General features: G+C 47.6%; 1 protein-coding gene across 1 annotated transcript in view; it reads left to right on the top strand.

Annotated features, from left to right (window-relative positions):
* Nucleotides 1-7,796: 7,796 nt before the first annotated feature.
* MMP17 (matrix metallopeptidase 17) overlaps nt 7,797-19,659 on the top strand; it is a 110,274-nt gene continuing 98,411 nt past the window's right edge. Inside the window, exon 1 of the mRNA XM_065417884.1 lies at nt 7,797-7,931. Within this exon, the coding sequence (XP_065273956.1) occupies nt 7,797-7,931 (135 nt within the window). The remainder of the gene's footprint in view (nt 7,932-19,659) is intronic.

Raw genomic sequence — 19,659 nt, 5'->3', positions numbered from 1 at the left:
GGGATTTATTCTGAGCTGCTGAAGGGAGTGGACTATGTATCTACTTGTACAATGTAGCGCATTACTTAGATTGTAAATTCTTAATGTCCAGAGCCATCTTTGAGTTTTGTGTTTGTACAGCGCCTAGCGCAATGAGATCCTGGTCCAAGACTGGGGCTCCTACATGCTATCGCAAAGCAAATAATAAATTAATAATAATAATAATAAATAATTAATAATATCCGGGGTAATGGCGAAGTAGAACAATCATCCAAGAATGCAAACGTCATAGGTTGGAATTTTCAGTGACGTTTGGCCACCTCACTCCCTTAGGAATTCCCAGGCAGAGGTCTTATGAGGATTGTGAATGGATTTGGCTTGGCTTCAACTCCCTTCGCAACACAGCACACAGATCCTGATATAGGGCTTGATCCTGAACCAATGACGTTCGGGGATTTCAGTGGCGCTGCACATGTGTTTAAAGTGCAGCATGTGTTTAAGTGCTTCACTGAATCAGGTCCTAGTTTCCAAACTCAACCCCCAGTCCTGGGGTTTGGCTTTGCTGGTGACTCAAAAATAGAGCTGGTCAAAAACGGGGTGAACATTTTTGCAAAAATAATTGTTCCCTTTTTTTTCATCTCTCCCCCCCCCCAGAAAAATCAAGATTTGAAATTGTTCAAGCAACTTAATTCAAAGCCAACCTCAGCCTGACCTTCCCAAGCATGGTTATTCATAGGATTTCCCCCAGGACTTCAAATGTCCAAATTCTCTCTGGACCCACGTGCCAATTTGCCTCAGCTGTAATCACCCCGAAAAATAGATATACAATTTTAGCACCTGAAGCTACAGTGCCGCAGCAGATGAATCCAACAGGGTTCTTAGTGTCTGAATCCCTATGACAATTAGGTTTAAACAGAAAAATAGACTTTGAGACCTACAGTTTCGGGTGAGTAAGGTGCAGGGCAGGGAGTAGATTATGACTCTAAGGGAATGTCTGCTCTGGAGCTGGAAAGTAAAATTTCCAGCTGTTAGACATACTAGCGCTAGCTCTGACCAACTAGTGGCGCAAGTACGTCTCTCTTCTCGGGCTGGAATTCACACCTTCTTCTAGCTCTAGTATAGACCTATCCTTAAAATCACAGTCTGGTTCCTGCTTCCCATTCTGGGCTGGCTTCGTCTGCCAAGGCTCTACCTACTCCCAATCCCTGCCTGCCAACTCCTATCCCAGAGCGGGAGTAGAAGCCCAGTAGCAGCTGTTCCCTTCTATGCAGACTCCAGTGCTGAGGCATAAGGGATGTACTCCCCTGTACATGTGTAACCCACACCTCCTTGGGTGTGGGGTTCTGTCCCATCTAGTGGCACTGAGACCACTTAAAGAGAGAGAGTTAAATGAGTCTGCTCTATAGCCTTAGCTAAGAGCCAGTTGGCTTTTAGCTCATGCACTAAGCTCCAGAGGTCTCCGGTTCAATCCCACCCGCCGATGACCAGGCTCTGTCAGCGTTACACGTGCATCCGTTACAGAGCGTGAAGATGCGGTTGGAGAATCATCTGAAATCTGCAAGGTCATTTATCAGCCTTCTTCTGCCTCCTATCCTGTTCATTAGCGATGCCTACACGGACTCGCAGGCTCTCAGATGTCAAGGGCGCCCCTCCACATGGAGTGTGGATGAGACCAAAATCTAAGGGACAGATTGGGAGACACTTGCTCACGGTGTTGAGCAAGCACTTGTCCAGCTGACTTCAGTGGGCCTACTGAGGTGAGTAACTCCCCATCTGAGAGAGTAAGGGCTTCACATTCTGGCCCTATTTAAACAAACTCATTTGAAATGAATCTGGCTAGTCCAAGCTTCTTGTCCCCAGCTGTGGCCAATAACTGATGCCTCAGAAGAAAGTTTGAAAACCTTTGTAATCCGTCATTTTGGCAATGCTGCTCACAGGGGATTCCTCCAGGAAGGTAATCAGCTTGGGCCTGGAATCGTGAGGTCTGAGTCTCCTTATAACACTGCCTCAAAAATCATCCCTGGAGTAACTCCCTTGACTTCAGGGGTGTTATCACCAGAGAGAAACTTGGACCATCACAGCTTCCGCTGTTCCAGAGGGCCAGCAAATGAGCCATTCCTTTTTAAAACATCCATTCTACAGGCCAAATGAATCTCTGGTGCAGCCTACTGCAGCCACGTTAAGCAATGTAAAGAAAGAGGTGTTTGGAAGTCCCTGGCTTAGAATCCAGTTGCCAGCATTCACTTGAAAGGAGACTGTCTGCTTTTATTGATATGCAGCTGTGATTCCATCTTCGCTGTATTGAAACTTTCCATATAAATATGAAACGATGCGATTATAGTATTTGTATAACACAAGCTGTGGGGATAGTATTCTAGTGCCATAGTCAAGTTTAATATATTTTAGATTTGTTACACATTGGTACATGTTACATATAATATCAGAAGGAAAAGCCTAAAGGAATTAGAATACATCTGAGGCAGGGACCCCACTGCCAACCCATTTAAAGCACCACCAGCACTGGCCGAAGTTGTAAGGTTTAATCCCTGAGGGTGCTGCTAGGAGGCCATGTGGAGGAGGACATGCTTGCAGTTAAAGCACAGAGCCTGGCCCCATTGAAGTCCATTGCAAAACTTCCAGTCTTCATTTGGAGCCACTATTTCCTTCCTTGGGAAAAATAACGCATTCTGTGCTATTGGACCCATCACTTTCCCCCTTTGTGCCTCAGTTTCCTCAGGGACAAAAGGAGGAAAACGACACCTATCCCATTAATGTTAATGTCCTCCTGGACAAATCAACATATCTAGCTGCTCCATTGCACAGAGGAAGTGCTTTTGCTGCCCCCATCACCATAGGGATGTATTATTACCCCCACTTTACAGGGGAAACTGAGATAGAGACCTAGGGTCTGTTTTTTCAGGGTGGGTGCTGAGCACCTGCAGCTCCCCTGAACTTCAGCTGGAGCTCTGGGTACTCAGCACCTCTGAAAATCAGGCCCCTCGGATATGTCCACACTGATAAAAGACCCGCAGTTGGCCCACATCCGTTCACTGGGGCTTGGGCTGCAGGGCTACAGAAATGCGGTGCAGAGCTCAGGGTCAGGTTGGTGCCGGGGCTCTGAGACCCCCGCGAAGGGGGAGGGTCCCTGAGCCCAAATGTCTACACTTCAATTTGATCGCCTGGCAGCCTGAGCCGAGTCAGCTGATGTGGGCCAGCCACAGGTATTTTATTGCAGTGCAGACATTCCCTGAGTGACTTATAAATAAATATAAATATATAAATAAATATAAAAATATTTATATTTATTTATATATTTATATAAATAAATATAAATATTTATTTATATTATAAATATAAATATTTATTTATATAAATATTTATTTAACTTCTCCAAGGTTACTCTAGAAACCTGTGGCAGAGCTTGGAAATCATCCCAGCTCTCCTGAGTCATAGGCCAGCGCCTTAGCCCCAGGACCATCCTTCTTCTACAGCGTCCAAACGCTACAGGCCAGATTTTGCAAGCCTTATTTATGTTAGCGAGCGCTTATGCTGCGAGTAGGCTTCCTGATGTCAATGGGACTGCTCATATCCTCAAGGTAAGGGGGACAGAATCTGACAGTATATTAACATCACTGGAAGCGCTAGCGTTGTGCGTCATTACTGTACACTGCTCCAGTGTTGTCTTTTATATTGACTTTGTGTCCCTTCAAAGGATCATTTGGATCTGCCCAGAGTCATGTCAACTGCCAAGTGAAGTGACTCCTAATAAGAAGAGATTCTGAAGCTACTTAGCAGGAAATTACTGTACATGAGGTTGCTAAGCAATGTCAGAGTGTCAGTGAACACCCAAGATAATGCTTCTGCAATCTGAAAACAGGGGAGGGGCTGGAAGGGGGCTGTTTGGTGGCTTTTTAATTTTGCATGGAGTTGTGACTTCTGGATCCAAGCAAACAATATGCTTTCTATAATCATGTCTAATGCAACAATTATTGGCTTTGAGAAACGTAGCTCTCCCCAGAGATCAGCAGAAAGGAAGAGCGGAGTCAGGAGAAGGGCAGCAGGGGGCAAGAAGGAAGGAAAGCAAATGGAGAAAAAGGAAGGAGGATGAGGAGATATTGATTCAAAGAGAATAACACGAAGAAGAGAGAGAAAAATAAAAAGGCGCCGAAAGAGAGACAGTGGGGGAAAGAGAACCACAAAGTAGTAAAGAGGATTTAGGCAAGTTTCCAAATTTATAATTAGAGGAATGTGAAATGGAGACATTAGAATACAGAACAGGCTAGACCTAATGCACCATAGATTTGTCTTTATTTAGAAATCTATTGAAGCTAATGGCATTTTTGCCATTAGCTTTGAGGACGGAGGGTTGGGACTTTGTTTTAGCAAGAAAAGCCCTTGAACCTCCTAGACTCCTGGCAACCATGGGTCTGAATCCCAACAGGGTCAACTGAGCCCTGCACCCTTCTGTGGTAGATATAGTGGACTAGATCCTCAGCTGGTGTAAAACAGCATAGTTCCATTGACTTCACTGAGCAGGCCCAGTGAGTTCGGTGCAGTTCACTAGTGGGGAGGGATGCTAGCACTCCAGAGATTCAGTATATTGGCGTGGAAATTAAATACCCCATGGCATTTTTTTTTACCCCCTTGATTCCCTCTCTTCATCTCCACAGCACTGTGCTGGTCCCGGCTGCTAGCTACTGCCCTTCTCCCCCAGAAGTGACTGCATTTCAGTGATCCCGCTATGCATTGAAGGTATCGTATTGATGTATACTATTGTTTTGTCCCAGCAGCATTCCATCCTGAGCGGGCAGAATCTGGAGATCTCAGGGTGAACAGTGCCATCTATCCCTTTAAGAATAAGGCAGGCTCCCAGCTCCCAGGGAAAATGCATTGCAGAAGCTGTAAAATCCTGCCACTGTTTACTGGGACAATCCATTTGTCACAATGAAACCAAAGCCAATCTGAGATGGACTGCACGCACAGACTCTGCTAGTCGCTGGGGGGTGATGCAGAGTTTAGAGGCTGGACCGAGGTGTGGTGCATGTTGAAACAGCAGCAAAGTGCAGCACTCCCGTTCAGACCTAGTAACTTGTAGACTCTCTGTGTTCAGATCTAGTAAGTTGTCTCTGTGTCAGAAATTAAAAACTGACTTCATTGGTTTAGAGGGCTTGAAAGACTGGGAGCTTTGCTAGCATGATCCAGTCGGTGTATGTGATAAAGCATCTTTCATGGTATTTGATTATTATTATTGACATAGTCTAAATATTCCCATGGGAATCTGCTTTCTGCTAAGGTAGAGAGCTGGAGTCTGTGGGCCTGACGCTGAACCTATTAACGTCCATGGAAAAGCTTTCAGTGACTTCAAGGGGAAGAGGAGCAGACACTTTGTTGGCCTATTATTTAGTGCTCTTTCTTCGTCATGTCAGGTGAAATTTCACCCTCTGTGCAGAGTCTGCCCAGTGCTTACACAGACTTTAAGTAGGCGAGCAGGGGCATAGGCCTTGGCAGGCCCTCGGCATGGGAGTGAATTTCAACCCACAGTTGGCTTGAACAAACTGCAGCAGAGAGAACCAAATGGGCTAGGGTGACCAGATGTCCCGATTTTATAGAGACCGTCCCGATTTTTGGGTCTTTTTCTTATATAGGCTCCTATTATCCCCCACCCCCGTCCCGATTTGTCACATTTGCTGTCTGGTCACTCTAAGGCAGCCAGTAGGTGGTGAGAGCCTTGGAGCCAGTGGCCTAGGAGGTAGAGAAGATGGGGGCTGTGACACTGAGCTTTGGCTCAGGCCGTATATTTTGGGTGCCCGATGGTTTTGTAACTGTTCCTCTCACTAAAGAAGGGCAGACCTGAACAGGGAGGGATGTGTGCAGCCGTTCAGAGCACTGTCTGTGAGTTGTCAGTGCTCAGGGCCCTGATACTGAAGAGTGGAAAAGAAAGCAGCTCCTAGGCCGAGAGTGATGCTGAAAAGACCCTTTAAGAGTTTAGCCTGGAGCAAGTATCTCTTGCCCTGCAAGAATTTAAATTATTAAAATTAATTTGTACATGTGCATCAGAAACATGGATGGTTCGTTTTGTCTAGAGAGAGAAAACAGAAGCTGTTAAATCTAAGTGAGAGGCCACCCCATGTTCTGATTTAAGTTACTCTCCCTCTGGGAGAGTCAAATCCTGTTGCTTCTTTCCTCCCCTCTGCACCCCACACAGGCATACCCTCTGTAAACAGCTGGCTTTGGAAATGAACCACTGGGATGTTTGAAAGGTACTGCACAGATCTTCCTTTTCTAGCAGGCTCTTTCCTTTGTATATTAATCTTTTCAGCTGTAGATCCCAAAGGAAAGTCAGCAACATTCTCCTCCTTTTTACAGATGGGAAACTAAGGCACAGAGCAGGGAAGTGATTTGCCCACGGTCACCCACCAGGCCAGTAGCAGAGCCAGGGCTGGAATGCGGGGTGGCCTGACTGCCAGCTCGGTACCCTCACCGCTGGACTATTCCACCTCCCAAGAAATTATATGATTGCTTTTATCTGATAGGTAACAAGGCAACTCATTATTTACTAATAAGCACAGACTCCATGATCAGTGTTGTAGGTGGCATAAAAATAAGACCTTGCATACCCAGCACTGAACATTGTGCTATCGTGGTGTCTCTCTCTGATCAGATACAGGGATAGATACGGGTTTTATATGGTGCTTCTCTAATCCATCCCCCTTCCTCCATGGAATCTTTGCTCTGCACAATACCCAGTGGGACAAATGCCCCAAACAAACATTACTTTTCATCATTACTAGGACAGCACATGGATGCACCAACCCAGATTGGGGCCCCACTGCGCTAGGTGCTGCACAAACCCCCAGGAAGACACAGCTCCTACCCCAAAGATCTCTCAGTCTGCAGAGACAAGACAGACCAAGGAAGAAACAGGTGCATGGAGGTATGAAGAGCCTGGGCCCCAGTCCTCTGTGGCCAAGGGCAAGACAATTGCAGTGGGTCTTGGATCCCATGACTTGCCCAAGGTCACACAGGAAGCCTGTATGGGCACCAGGACCTGAACTCAGATCTCCTCAGCCCTTAACCCCCAGCCAAATGCAGCCTGATCTTTCCCCCCCAGTGCAGAGAAGTTGCTAGGGGGTGTTTCTCTTTCGGGCTAAAGGCCCTGCCGGAGGGGACGGACCCTCCTGGGGAGCTGCCCCGCGGCAGCGTCTGCTCAGAGCAGGGGGAGGCGGAGAAGCCGGCCCTGCTCCCGGGCTCGGGGGCTCTCTATTGCCGCGGCTGCAACGAGGAAGCCGCTGATGGCGGTGCAGGATCGCAAAAGCCCCGCCGTCCCCCCCGGCCTGTCCCGCGTCTCCCCCCGGGCTGCGCGGCCGCAGCGCACCCCCCGGCAGCCCCCGCTCCCTCCCGCGCGGGGTCCCCCCTCCGCCGTGCTCCTGAGCCCCGCCCCTTCCCCGGGAGCCGCTCCGCCCCTCCTCCCTGCGAGCCGGCCGGGCTGGGGCTGCGGGCAGAGGCGGCCGGGCTGCTGGCGGGGGCGGCTGGCGTGTGGCCGCTGCGCTGCCCCGGGGAGGGAGGCGCGGAGCCGGCGCTGAGCCGCGGGGCCCGAAGCAACTTCCCATCTCCCCGGAGCCCGGCTCCGGCTGCTGCTGCGCGGGGGAAGCGCCCGGGCTGGAGAGCGGCGGGAGCCGGGAAAGTTGGAGCCCGGGGAGGAGGCGGCTGCGCGCTCGGATGCCGCCGGCCGCCTCGGTGCCCCCGCAGATCGCCGGAGCCCGGCGTCGGCTCCTGCCCTGGGAGCGGCAGCGGGAGGCGGCGCGGGACTAGGAGGGATGCTGCTGTGGACCGTGGCCACCAGGCAGAGTGGGGTTTCCCGGGAAATGTTTCTGACCATCGCTGTCTGGCTGGCTTGGCAGGAAACCTCCGCGGCGCCGACCCCTACGGCCGATGACCTGAACCTGGGAGTTGTAAGTTGCAGCCACACGGGGTCCCCGTCGTTTCACGGTGCAGCCTGGGCGTCCATCCCTCCATGCTCCCCCAAAGCCCTGCGCGTTCTCACATGCTGGAAGGGGCAGAGGAGGAATTGTCTTGCCTTGGGGCTGGGGTGGTCCAGTGAGGGTTAAACCGCCTCTTGGGGAATAGGCTGCTTATTCTCTGGAGCAACCATTGTACCGTGGAGCTTAGACTCGCTTCTGTTTCCCGGGAGGATGGAGCCTGGTGCTGGGGAGGGACAGTGGTTCGCTTGGGGCTGGAGGAGCAGCGTTGCTTTTCCCCCATGGAAGGGCTCTCCATGGCTGTTGGAGCTTGGGGATCACGGTGCAGCTTGCCATACAAGCTCCTTTGCTGCCTCTCTCTTCAGAAGCTGCAAAGGAAGCTGGATTTCTCTCCCCCCCAGCCTTAAATCTGGAAGCTGAAATCAATCACCTGTTTCCAGTTTCTGTGCCCCGCAGATTTATTAGTCCATTAATATTAGTAGCCTGCACGGAATTTTGAAAGCAACGTATTACTAAGATTGACATTGGACTCTCCGGTTCTTTAAGGAGAGGCTGTTCTGGCTTGGAATTAAAATATGTAAATAAACTCCAGCCACCAAATAACAATCCTGAAAATATGTATTCTGAGTAGGAAACCCTCCAGCAGGCTGAATCTCTGTGGAGACCGCTTATGCGTCTCAATGGGTCCTACTACAAATCAGATCCAAACAGAGGATCTGGTTGAAATAAGCTATCAAAATACATGCTGGTTTTTGCAGCCACGCTTCCTGTGCTATGATCTGTCCCAGGGACTTGCTCTGTTTCAGTGGTACAGCTAGGAACCCAAAGCTCTTTAGTGGCAGGCTGGGAACTGCCCCTGCTTGATCGCTGTGCTGGCACTTCCATGGCAACTTAACATTACACCCGCTAAAGAGAGAGCCAGACTTTTCTCTTGAAGAAAGAAAAGTTTATTGTGCAAGATGCTAGCCTGGGCTCTGTAAAAGAAGGCACATCTCAAAGAACGAAAAAAGCCACGCGGCTGGATTCGTTCCAGATTGGTGTTAGCAAAGTTAGGACTTAGGTCAGGATTCAGTGATAGATCCTAGAATTGGATCGTACCCTCCAGCTTTAGGAAATTCAGTGACTGTCGTGTGGAGATGCTACCTCACTCCTGGGCACAGCTGCCAGGAGGGGGCGAGGGGAACCTTTCAGCATAGCAGTTCTTTCACAGGGTTGGTTTAAACAAAACCGTATACCAGGAACTTCATGATCATTGTTATTTGCTGTAAAGCCAGGTGTTGTGATGGAATCACAGTCCAGGCATTACTGGTGGCTACTTCTGAGCACCTGTTTTATGATCCAGAAGGGATTTGTTCACATCAATTCCTTGAACAAGAGCCACCCAGAAAGCATGTGTGAAAGCAAAGTGCTGCTGCACAATCATTGTGCATTAACGGTCACCTCTACCCAAGTGCTAAAGCTGAACTGAATATTTAATGTAAGTGGCAGATGGGTGGGTACTGCATCCCGAGAGAGCTAAATCAAATGTTCTGTAAACTAGTCAACCTGATTTCCCCCCCTGCTACTGTATGTGTCACATGGAGCTCTTATGAGTTAAACATTGTGAGAGAGAGCTGCTACGCTTAACATGGCTTAATACTTATTATGGCTGCGTTTAAACCTCTGAGGTTTACTTGTTTGCAGCTGATCTTGGATTGAAAACCATCTACAAAGTGCATTCAAGAACAAGATGCCTTGTGTGTAAATAGAAATTCACTCTCCTTGAATCAGTGTCTCTGACCCATTAGAATTCATTTAGTGATGCTGCAATCCAGTGCCTGTGACATTCAGACTGCTTCGTGGCAGTGAATTGTGGGATCCCCGCAGACCCAGGGTGTGCATAGATGTGATGTGATGACAGCCCCCTCAGATGGGACAAATTATTGGGTACTACGCTTTTTAAAAACAATCCTCAGTTAAGCAGGGGAACATCCACTAGATGATCTAAAATGGGTCTCTTTCTGACTTCTCCCCTCCAATGTGTGTGCAGCTCCCATGGCCAGTTGGGCATGTGTGGCGGATCAGTCTAGTCTCCTTGGTTTTGCATCACTGATGGAATTAAGCAGAAGTCTGAGTATAAAGACGGCTTTTGTTTATTCCCAGTAATCAGCAGCAAGGAGAAGACAGTTCTTCAGGGGGTTGTCAGGAAAATCCCCCTGTTTGAAGTGGACACTTTAGGAAGATTTATTTGATATCCACTCTATGCAGCAAATAAGAAATTACGGGTCTATGAGGCATTTCGACCAAATATTTGAAAATGAGGAAACATGAAACCATGGCAATAGAAAGCACCACTAACCTTTGACAAATCCCCTCCCCCCTTGCCTCCCCCAGCAACTCTCTGCAGTAAATACAGCACGGTGTCAACAGAGGTGTGCCGTTTGAATTGATTTTTCCCTCCTCTGCAAATTGTAGCTAAAAAGGCTTTTCCAGGCGGACAAAGGCACAGAGAACCAAATTGTGAAGCTGAATGGGATGCTCCAATCTAGTGCTGCTATACAAAGCAGGGGCCAGATTAAACTTCAGCAAAATCAAAGAAGGCTATAATTCAAAGGCAGAGCTTGCTAGAGTACTGTCCACAGCAGTATGATATCGATTGATGTTTACCACTGGAATATCCTGCCCTATGCATGAATCTAGCTTGGTTGCTATGTATTTTTATTATTATTATTCTCTGTTAGCTAACCTCACAAAGAGAGGGAGGAAAGAATGAGGAATTGAAATTGTCCTTCAATATGAAGAGATTGTTTCTGAAGTTTGGCACTGATCATTTTGACCTGCCCCACCTTTTTAAATATAAAAAAAAGAAGACCGTATCTGATGCAGTGTCTAAAGCACAGTTTATATATTAATTACTCACGGCTCTGTGGTCATTTGACTTGAGATCCTCTGGCATCACACATGCAAAAACGTTACGTATGTCAGAAGTAAAGCGGGTACCAAGATTTTCTTTTACTTCAGGGGGCTTTGAATCAGGCACTAAGAGAGAGATATCTGCAGACCTTGATTTCCATGAAGGCCAGCTTGGTAAACCTGTATGCTAAGGGGGTTGACCTGGAGACATATTGGAGATCCTGCTGTTTTAACAATTCGGCGCTTGCTGTTAAAAGCCAGCTCCTGGCAGCTGGGCCGTGTTATGATGTGCTGTGGATGCTGGAAAGTCGTCACAGAAGCTGTCTGCTGGGACAATCTGTGTATCAAGTTAGGGCAAAACATGAGTGCCTTTGAACTGGATTGATGTCCAAACAGAGCACGGTTTGCAATATCCAAACTGGCAGTGGGGGCTGCTGCAGCGACCGTGATGTCCCTAGGGTGTGTATGAGGGACCTGCTACCGGGCGACACATTAAACGGGAGTTCCAGCAACGCTGTTAGGTTTGCAGACGCTCCCTTCTCCCAAAATCTAGAGTCGTGTCCCAAGGGGCCATCTGTTATGTCGGATGCTCCGCTTTGCAGCTGGCTCATGTGCTGGCTGCACTACCTTGTCTATGGAAAGAGTTTTCTGTCTTTGCTGTACATTCAATGTCATCCTGTGTTGTTTCCAGGGAATTTGTTCCAGGGGCAATGTAGACATTTGCATTCATTAACTGAGGCCATGGACTAACCGTCCTCCTCCTACTACTCTCCTCCCCCCATCCCCACCAAATGTTCCTTTGTTCCCATGGCAGGCAGGACTCCTGTTGCCTTTGTTCCTGCTTTCCAGCTGAAAGACACTTACAGGCATAGAGCTCTTCCAGCCAGCAGGGCTCTAATGGGCACACAGGTTTCTCTGTGGATGAGCTGAAGAATGGGTAGGGGGAAGGAGAGGGAGTTCCTAGGGGGATGGGGTGAACTAGCATTCGGTGCAGTGCATTCCTCCGGCACTGTTTTCAAAGCAAAATCTGCATCAGAGTGCATGGGAAGAAAGGGGCTGGCTCTTTGTCTCTGAAAGGACCCGTCTGACTTCAGAGCTGCTCAGGCAGATCGCACAGCAGCAGCAATTCTGTGGCTTTCACCGTCCGACATCATCCTTCCCTTCTTTTGCCAAGCATCTCTCTCCCCGCTGCCTCCCACGGCAGATACAGGCTTTGCCATGCTGTTGCATTTAAATGCAGGTTAAAGGCGGCAGTGTCACCACGGCACATTCATTTTACGGCCCAAAGCTCGAGATGATTAGTCATTAAACAAAAAATAAAACCCAGCCCCTAGTACCGAAATAGGCTATAGTTCATGTTAGAAGAAATCAACATCCTCCTGATCTGCTGTCGCTGCTAATGGGAAAATACATGCAAGTTAGGGCTCCATCCTGAACTGGCAAATCTTCCAGGACAAAACCTCTGGGAGAGCCAAAACAATAATGTGATCAGTCTGACAGCATATTGGGAAAGAGCTTTGCTTGGCCTCCCCTACCATTGTAATTCCTTATTTTCTTTGACCAGTCTTTGGGTGAGACTCTGACAGTTTGACTAGCTGTGATGATTTAGTATAACAGAAGAGGAATTTCTGAGATCAGGATAAACCCTGTATGCAGGGAATCATTCTTTTGGGAAATCTGGAGACGATCTACTGATCAGGGCAAGACCTGTCCAAATAACATGATTGAGGGGGTGGCAGTATATTTATTTATTTTATATTATTATTATTTTGAGAGAGTGTGTTCCTGCTTGTTGACTGCCAGTGACAGGGTTGAGTTCTTCATATCAGCTGACATATTATTTCATTCCAGGTTCCAAGTATTTCTTCGAAGAATGTTAGGTTTCCATGTAAGAATATAGACACTGGCTACATCTTAAGGTACCTCTTGAAGCCAAGGTACAATGCAGACTACATTAGCTTGACAAAGGGTTGGCTGGGAGCTTTCCAGCAGACCGGCTTCTGTGAAAGCATTTAATCTGGTATTAACACTCTGCCTGGTTAGAACTGCTACTTCCTTTTTAAATTTGAGACCATCCGCCCCCAGATTCTGTAATGCAATTTAGTCCTGTGCTCAGTCGCTATTGTGGGCCCAGCAGTTTGAATTACTGGTGGTAGTTAAGCTAAATTACTCAATATAATGAGACTCTGCTTTTAGTGATGGTTCCAAGCCAGTGCGTGGAGCCGTGGTGTTGGCAGCTTTCCAGCAGTTCTGGTGAAGGGATCTTGATGGGTATTCATTAGATAGACTCACCCCCTCCCCCGGACGTCTCTCTCTCTCTCCTTTATTTTTGGACTCGAGCATTGAATGTGAAACACCGAGGGCCAAATCTGGAGGCCGTGTGTGAAGTGGTATACGTGCTGCCTTGGCCAGCCGCACCTAAGGGAGTCTGGGTAGTGAGTCTGACACATGGAAGGGCTGGAGGAGACCGGCACAGTAGGAAAATCAGCCAACAGGAAGTGTAAGTTAAAATAGACCCCACCTGATTCTTCCCAGCACACAGTGCTATTAACTTATGCTTTGCTCTGCCCCTTTGGATTGTAAATTCTACCACCGTAGGTCCACTTGTGCATGTGTAACTGACACCACCTTACACGTCGCCTCTGAATCTGTCCCCGGGCTCCTTGGAGTCACAGGGTTAAAATCCCACCAGGGTCCAGGCAGTTTCCCCCCAGTGGAGATAATTCCATTCCTGTGTGTGTGTGTGTGTGTGTGTGCAGAGGAGACTTTTGGATAAGCCCTCACCAGCCAATGTCCGGCTTGTGTTGTGTGGTATGGTGTGGATAATCCCCCGTCCCTTTTAATAAGAGGTGGGCTTTGCACTGACTTCCCTGGCTAACATTTCCTTTTCTTTCTCTGCCCTGCATTACTTGGTGGCTGCATGTCTGCGGGCTTGTCCATACAAGTGTGTTCACTTTTCCTAACGTGCTTTGGGAAACTGCTGTATCCATGTCCGTTGTTATTTTAATTAGAAAGCTATCTGGCTCCTTTGTCATTCTCCCTCATTAAATTGCAATTTAATGTGGAAAGTGAGTGTGTAAAATACAGCAGCTTCTGACTCAGCAGATCTCCATCCCCTATCGTCAGAGGCAGATCTTGCAGAGCCAGCACAGCTGAGAGAATCCTATAACACCTTGCACATCATCTACAGTACTGATAACTCCGCTCCAGTTAATTACACCTCTGCCAACTCATTAAAGGGCATGAATTTGGCACAGGTATGACTGAGGGTGAAAATGGGATTGCATGGCTGTAACTGAAGTCCTGGTTTGGCCTGCAGGTGCGTTATTACTGGTGAGGCTACATGAGAGATTGTGCGTCATCAACAAGATGCCTTCTTTATTTCCAGTCTCTTACACATTTACAGCAGGGACTGGGGTTGTACAGCTTTCGTGGAGGGCGTAATTTGGCCTGCAAAGCCTTTATTTCTGGTGATGCTGCAGGAAATGAAAGGTACCCAGATTGACTCTCAGATTCCAGATTGACTTCACAGGGCTGGCATTAGCAAAAAAACCCCTTACTTGTAAAGTAAGCACATCTGGTGCTCGAGTCACAGAGAGATGGGAAGCGTGGGGCACCACGGTGCCTTCTGGGTTTAAAAAGTCACTTTTTAGAGTAGAGCTGCACTTAAAAGTGAAAGATTTGGAAGATCAGAAAACAATCCAAGGTCTGGCAGTAACCGTTTTCCTGCAAATGCTTTCTTTAATCAAAATCACTTTAAATGGGTAGATTTGGGAGTTTCAGAAGCTCTTCCTGTGCATCTGTCTGTGTGTTCTTTGTCCCAGTTTTTTTATGAGGATTGTCTCTGATTTCTGGGTCAGAGAATTAAGAGATTTGATGTTTTTTTTATATGTATATAAAAAGAAAAACACATAAAGTTAACCCCAGTGAGAAACAAATGGTTTAGCACAGAAGTGTTGGGGTCAGGAGAAGAAACCACTGAAGTCAAACAGGATTGGAGAGTTTTAAATGAATGTAGTGTGAAATTGTATTTGATGACATTTCTGTTCAGGGTAGAGACCTGGGATGGAAAACAAGGGGTAAATATTGAAGTTCACCAAGGAACGCAGTCTTCGGGTGAGACTCTGACAGTTTGACTAACTGTGATGATTTAGTATAATAGAAGAGGAATTTCTGAGATCGGGATAAACCCTGTATGCAGGGAATCATTCTTCTGAGAAATCTGGAGATGATCTACTGATCAGGACAAGACCTGTCCAAATAACATGATTGAGGGAGCGGCAGTATATTTATTTATCTTATATTATTATTTTATTTTGAGAGAGTGTTCCTGCTTGTTGACTGCCAGTGACAGGGTTGAGTTCTTCATATCAGCTGACATATTATTTCATCCTGACAGTATTGATCTTTTGGGTATATGAAAGCAATCTTGTCAATGTCATGAGCCTTTGCTCGAAGGTGATGGACACGTCTAAGTTGTATCAGCTTGTCATGTAACGAGCCCACGATGACATCTCCTTTCTGTGTAACTCACAGCCATTGAAGAACATCTGACAACCCAGGCTTTCCATGACGCCGCATGCTCAATTTATTCTGCGCTCAGGCGTGTTTTACAAGACCACCTACAGCTGGGACCTAAACAGACCGGTTGCCACAGGAGATGAATTGCTAGTTTGATTAAATGTGGCTGGCTGGCGCTAGCAGATTTCCCCACATGAGGCAATTCTGCAGCTTCTTTTGAAGAAGTAAAGGGGCATCTGCAGGGGCTTGGGCTTTATAGTCAGCAAACACCACTTGGTATCAAAGGTCGCTGGTTCATAGGGCCTGGTACAGATCATTCTAACTTCTCTAACATGAAAGCATCACAGGCCATTTGGTGCAGGAAAGGATTCGGCCCGCTTGCATGGGGTTTAAACACCCTTTCTTAGTCTTTATTGTAAAACAGAAAGGTAAGTGGACAGACTGTCCAGCTTCTTCAAGACCCAAATACCAGGGCTTCCCAAAGTGCAATGCAAAGACAGGAGGCCTGGCTATCTTCAGCTGAAGGCATGAGAAAGCACTTGCAACTCCACCTGGAGTTTGGGGAGCTGTAGGTTCTTGGCCCCTCTCAGGATTTTCCCCTCTGGTGTGTTGGAGGGAGGATTTAATTTCCCTACAGCTGTCAGAGACAGCCCTGTCTGCAGATCAGACCAGACAACTGTGGCTTGCTCTCTAGATAGAGGAAGAGGGGTACCCCCCTTGTGTGGCCAGTTGCTTTCAGGGGTCTGAATATCCAGTCACTGGGGGATTAATAGTTTCTTACAGGGGATACTTCACCCCGAAGCCCCAGAGATGGCAAGTTGCCGGCAGATCAAAAATGAAGTTCAGAGGCTACTGCCACCTCTGGTTTGCTTAATGCACTACATTTCCCAGAGATTCCCAGTGCAGATCTGAGATAACACTTAGCCAAGTGAACTCTCTACCTGCAATGCACTAGGCTGGGGTCTGAATGGGGTAAAGGAAGGGTGGAATACGATGGGGAGAGGAGAGACGCATGCAAGTCTCTTTTAAAGGAAGGTGCTGGGCACATTGGTCTGAAAAGTTATGCTCCTTAATAGGCAGCTCCAACTCGCTCCAAAATACGGGCACTGTAATGAATCAGACTTTACTGATAGCTCTCAAGCTTTCATTGTATAGCTGCCAGTGGATCCGTCTTCAACGTCTCGTTCTCACTCAGCGGCAGGGATTCAAGTGAGGTGTAAAACGGGGGGGCTAACTACATACATTCAGGAGTTCAGTCCCTGCCATGGCAGCTGTTTAACAGCGCCCATCGGGACCACACCACTGTTTAGGACAAGACGGACAGCACGGCTACCTCGAACTGGAGGGGGAATGCAGAATGGAATTTCCCAAACTGTCATTTAGCTGGGACACTGATGCTAATATTTCCACTCATGCATTAACCAGTGGTCCCCAACCTTTTTCGTCTGGCGGGTGCCAGACGACGAGCCACGGAGGACCGTGGCGGCAGACGCGCATCCACCGAAATGCCGCCGACAAGCAGCAACGTCAATAGGTGTCGCCGCCGACAAGCAGCGTCATCCAGAGGTGTTGCCGCCGAAAATCGGCGGCATTTCAGCGGCGATGCATCTGGATGACCCTGCTTCTCGGCGGCATTTCGGTGGATGCTCGTCCGCCGGCCAGTACACGGGCGCACTTAGACGCCCCGGCAGGCGCCACGTTGGGGACCCCTGCATTAAAGTGACACGATTGTTGGAGAGTGTTGTGGCAGGTACTCTATTCCTGAATGCGTATGGTTACTAAAGTGCTTTGGGATCTCTCAGGGTGAAAGTTGCTATAGAAGTGTATGTTCTGATCAGTATTATGATGACTAGAGATGGATCCCAATCAAGCCCCCAAACCTAAATACCTTTGAAACATGAGGGCTTGAGGGTGGGATTTGGAGTCTAACTTCCTGGCTTGGTCCCTTCTCTTGACTATTATTGAACATGAGTAAAACAAACGGTGTCCCTGCCTGTGTAATACAATCAGACGAGCCCCCTTCCCACCAAATCTTCTGTGGGGACCAAATCAGCTCCTCTTGTTGAACACTTTCCAGAGCTCCCGACAGCTGAATACATTCTGCTCTTTAGCCCATGAGTGGCTCGGAACTGGCCATTGTTCTGGGAGAACTCCCATTATTCCTGAAGATAACTGCGATATGCTCTCCAAAAGTTGTGCGTTTTGCTGGGACAGGGAATGGCTAACTCCTGCTGTAGAGCACTAGAATTGTTACTATATTGTTATGTTTGCTTGGGGGGGGGGGCAGTGGTGGGATTTTAGTTTCCCTTCAGCACGTTTGGTTACAGAATGACAGTGGGTGAGGCAACTCGAGAAGCGTGTTTGCTTCTTTGATAAATTCTCTGCATTAAATTGGCTTTTATTTTGTGTTTGTTTGTTCTGTTTTGCTGCTGATTTGTAAATTCCCCACACCAGACAGTCTGTACCATTCCACCCTTCATGTCACTGATGCACTTTTTTGTTCAAAAGCCAAACAAAGTAAATTGGGTTTGCAAAAGGGAAATCCCTGATAGAGGCGTCTGCAAGTCGACAGCATGTTTTGTGTAAAAACACAGCTAGAGAGACTGGTGGGGTTTGTATTTTAGACAGCATTTTATTAACACTGCAGCAATTTACACTTCAGACTTCCCCCAGGAGATTTCTGAGATAGACAACAGCCTGGTATTGCCATAATCAGCAATGAAATGCAAACCATCCTACTTCTTCCCCTTGCTTGGATACATGTCACACTTCAACCGAAGAATGATTAATGTGGCTGGTAATTTACTCATTTCTGGTACGCCCATCACTATAGTATCAAGGTTCAGTCAGTGTCCTGCATAGTCTAGATAATTTAAAAGGGGGGAAAGTGCTTTGCCAGTTGAGAGTTCCACGCAACACCCAAGAGGGACGGGCTCTTGGATTAAAGGCCTCCAAATACAAAAGTCTAAAGCGTCACCTCTCTCCGAATGTGAAATCCTGAGTGCCAAGCATGCTGCTTCAGAGAATGAGAGGAGTCATTGACCTGACAAACTGCTCTTCTCATTCTACATGTAATCCAAGTTTCCAGTATCTAGCTGTGTCTTCCAGCAAGCACTTAACCTTTAGAGGGCCCCTCCCGATGAAAGCATCTGGTTTAGAGGACGGTTCAATCCATCGCTAGACAAGTAGGCAGCTTTATACATCTTCTGCAAACCCCAGAATGTCTGGCCGGTCCCAGCAGCCTATGCACCAATCAGTCACATCCCTGGAGCTAGAAAGCTTTCAAGGTGTATCATCTCCCTAACCCCAGTGGGAGATCACGACAGTTTATTGTGTATATGAGGATTTAAACGATCAACGTATTGCATCTAGACAAAGTGAAACCCAAATGAGAGGCGGTTACTGTACATTCACTTTGCAGGATTATATATCTTGGCTATTTAGAATTTCTTCTCTTTCCCTCCTAAAGTCACAGGAGTGTCTAGGTCCGTTTATGAGATAACAATCGTCTGCTTTGTTGTTGTTTGTTGTGTTTTCATGGTTATTATAGGAGTAATAAAAATTACTCTAAACTAGCAAACTCCAGTTGGTTTTGCTCAAGTTCATGTCTCTTAAAGCATCCAGGTCTGACTTTCAGAAGTACTAAGCACCTTCAGCTAAATCGTCAGTCAATGGCAACGGCAGGTGATCTGCACCTCTGAAAGTCAGCCCATCCTCCCTTGAACCGTGTTAAGAAAAAATACAGTTTTGGGGAGCTGCTGCCAAGTTTCTGTTTAGGGCTGATTTCTAAGCATCAGAGAATAGGCCTGTGTAATAGAAACACTGACCTCACTGCGGGATCTGTGGCATGAGTTAACCTGCTGGGTTGAAGAATGATCTTAGGCAAGAGTTCCATGCGGCAGGAAGAGTCCGTTCGAGCTGAGCAGCCCCGGGTCCTTTTCTCTAAAGCGGGCTGGGGAAACCAATACGACACACAAGGGAAACTGACCAAACACGTGACTAGCACTGAATCCCTCTTCACAGCGATGTGGCAGAACAGGGTGTGTGACCCCTAGTCCTGTGGATCGTTCCTGTAGGAGGGCCTGGCATCATGGAAATGGAGGGCTGGAAGGTGACCTCTAGTGCAGCCCCCTGTGCTGCGGCAGGACGAAGAAAACGGAGGCCCTCTCTGACAGGTGTTTGTCCAACCTGTTCTTAGAAACCTCCAGTGATGGGGAATCCACAGCCTCCCTTGGAAGCTTGCTGCAGTGCTTAACTACTTTTACAGTTAGAAAGTTTCTCCTAATAT

The sequence above is a fragment of the Emys orbicularis genome, chromosome 16 (assembly GCF_028017835.1).
Source record: "Emys orbicularis isolate rEmyOrb1 chromosome 16, rEmyOrb1.hap1, whole genome shotgun sequence".
Classification (NCBI taxonomy): domain Eukaryota; kingdom Metazoa; phylum Chordata; order Testudines; family Emydidae; genus Emys; species Emys orbicularis.
The sequence above is the reverse complement of the archived record's forward strand: the minus strand, read 5'-3'. Positions and strand labels throughout refer to the sequence as shown.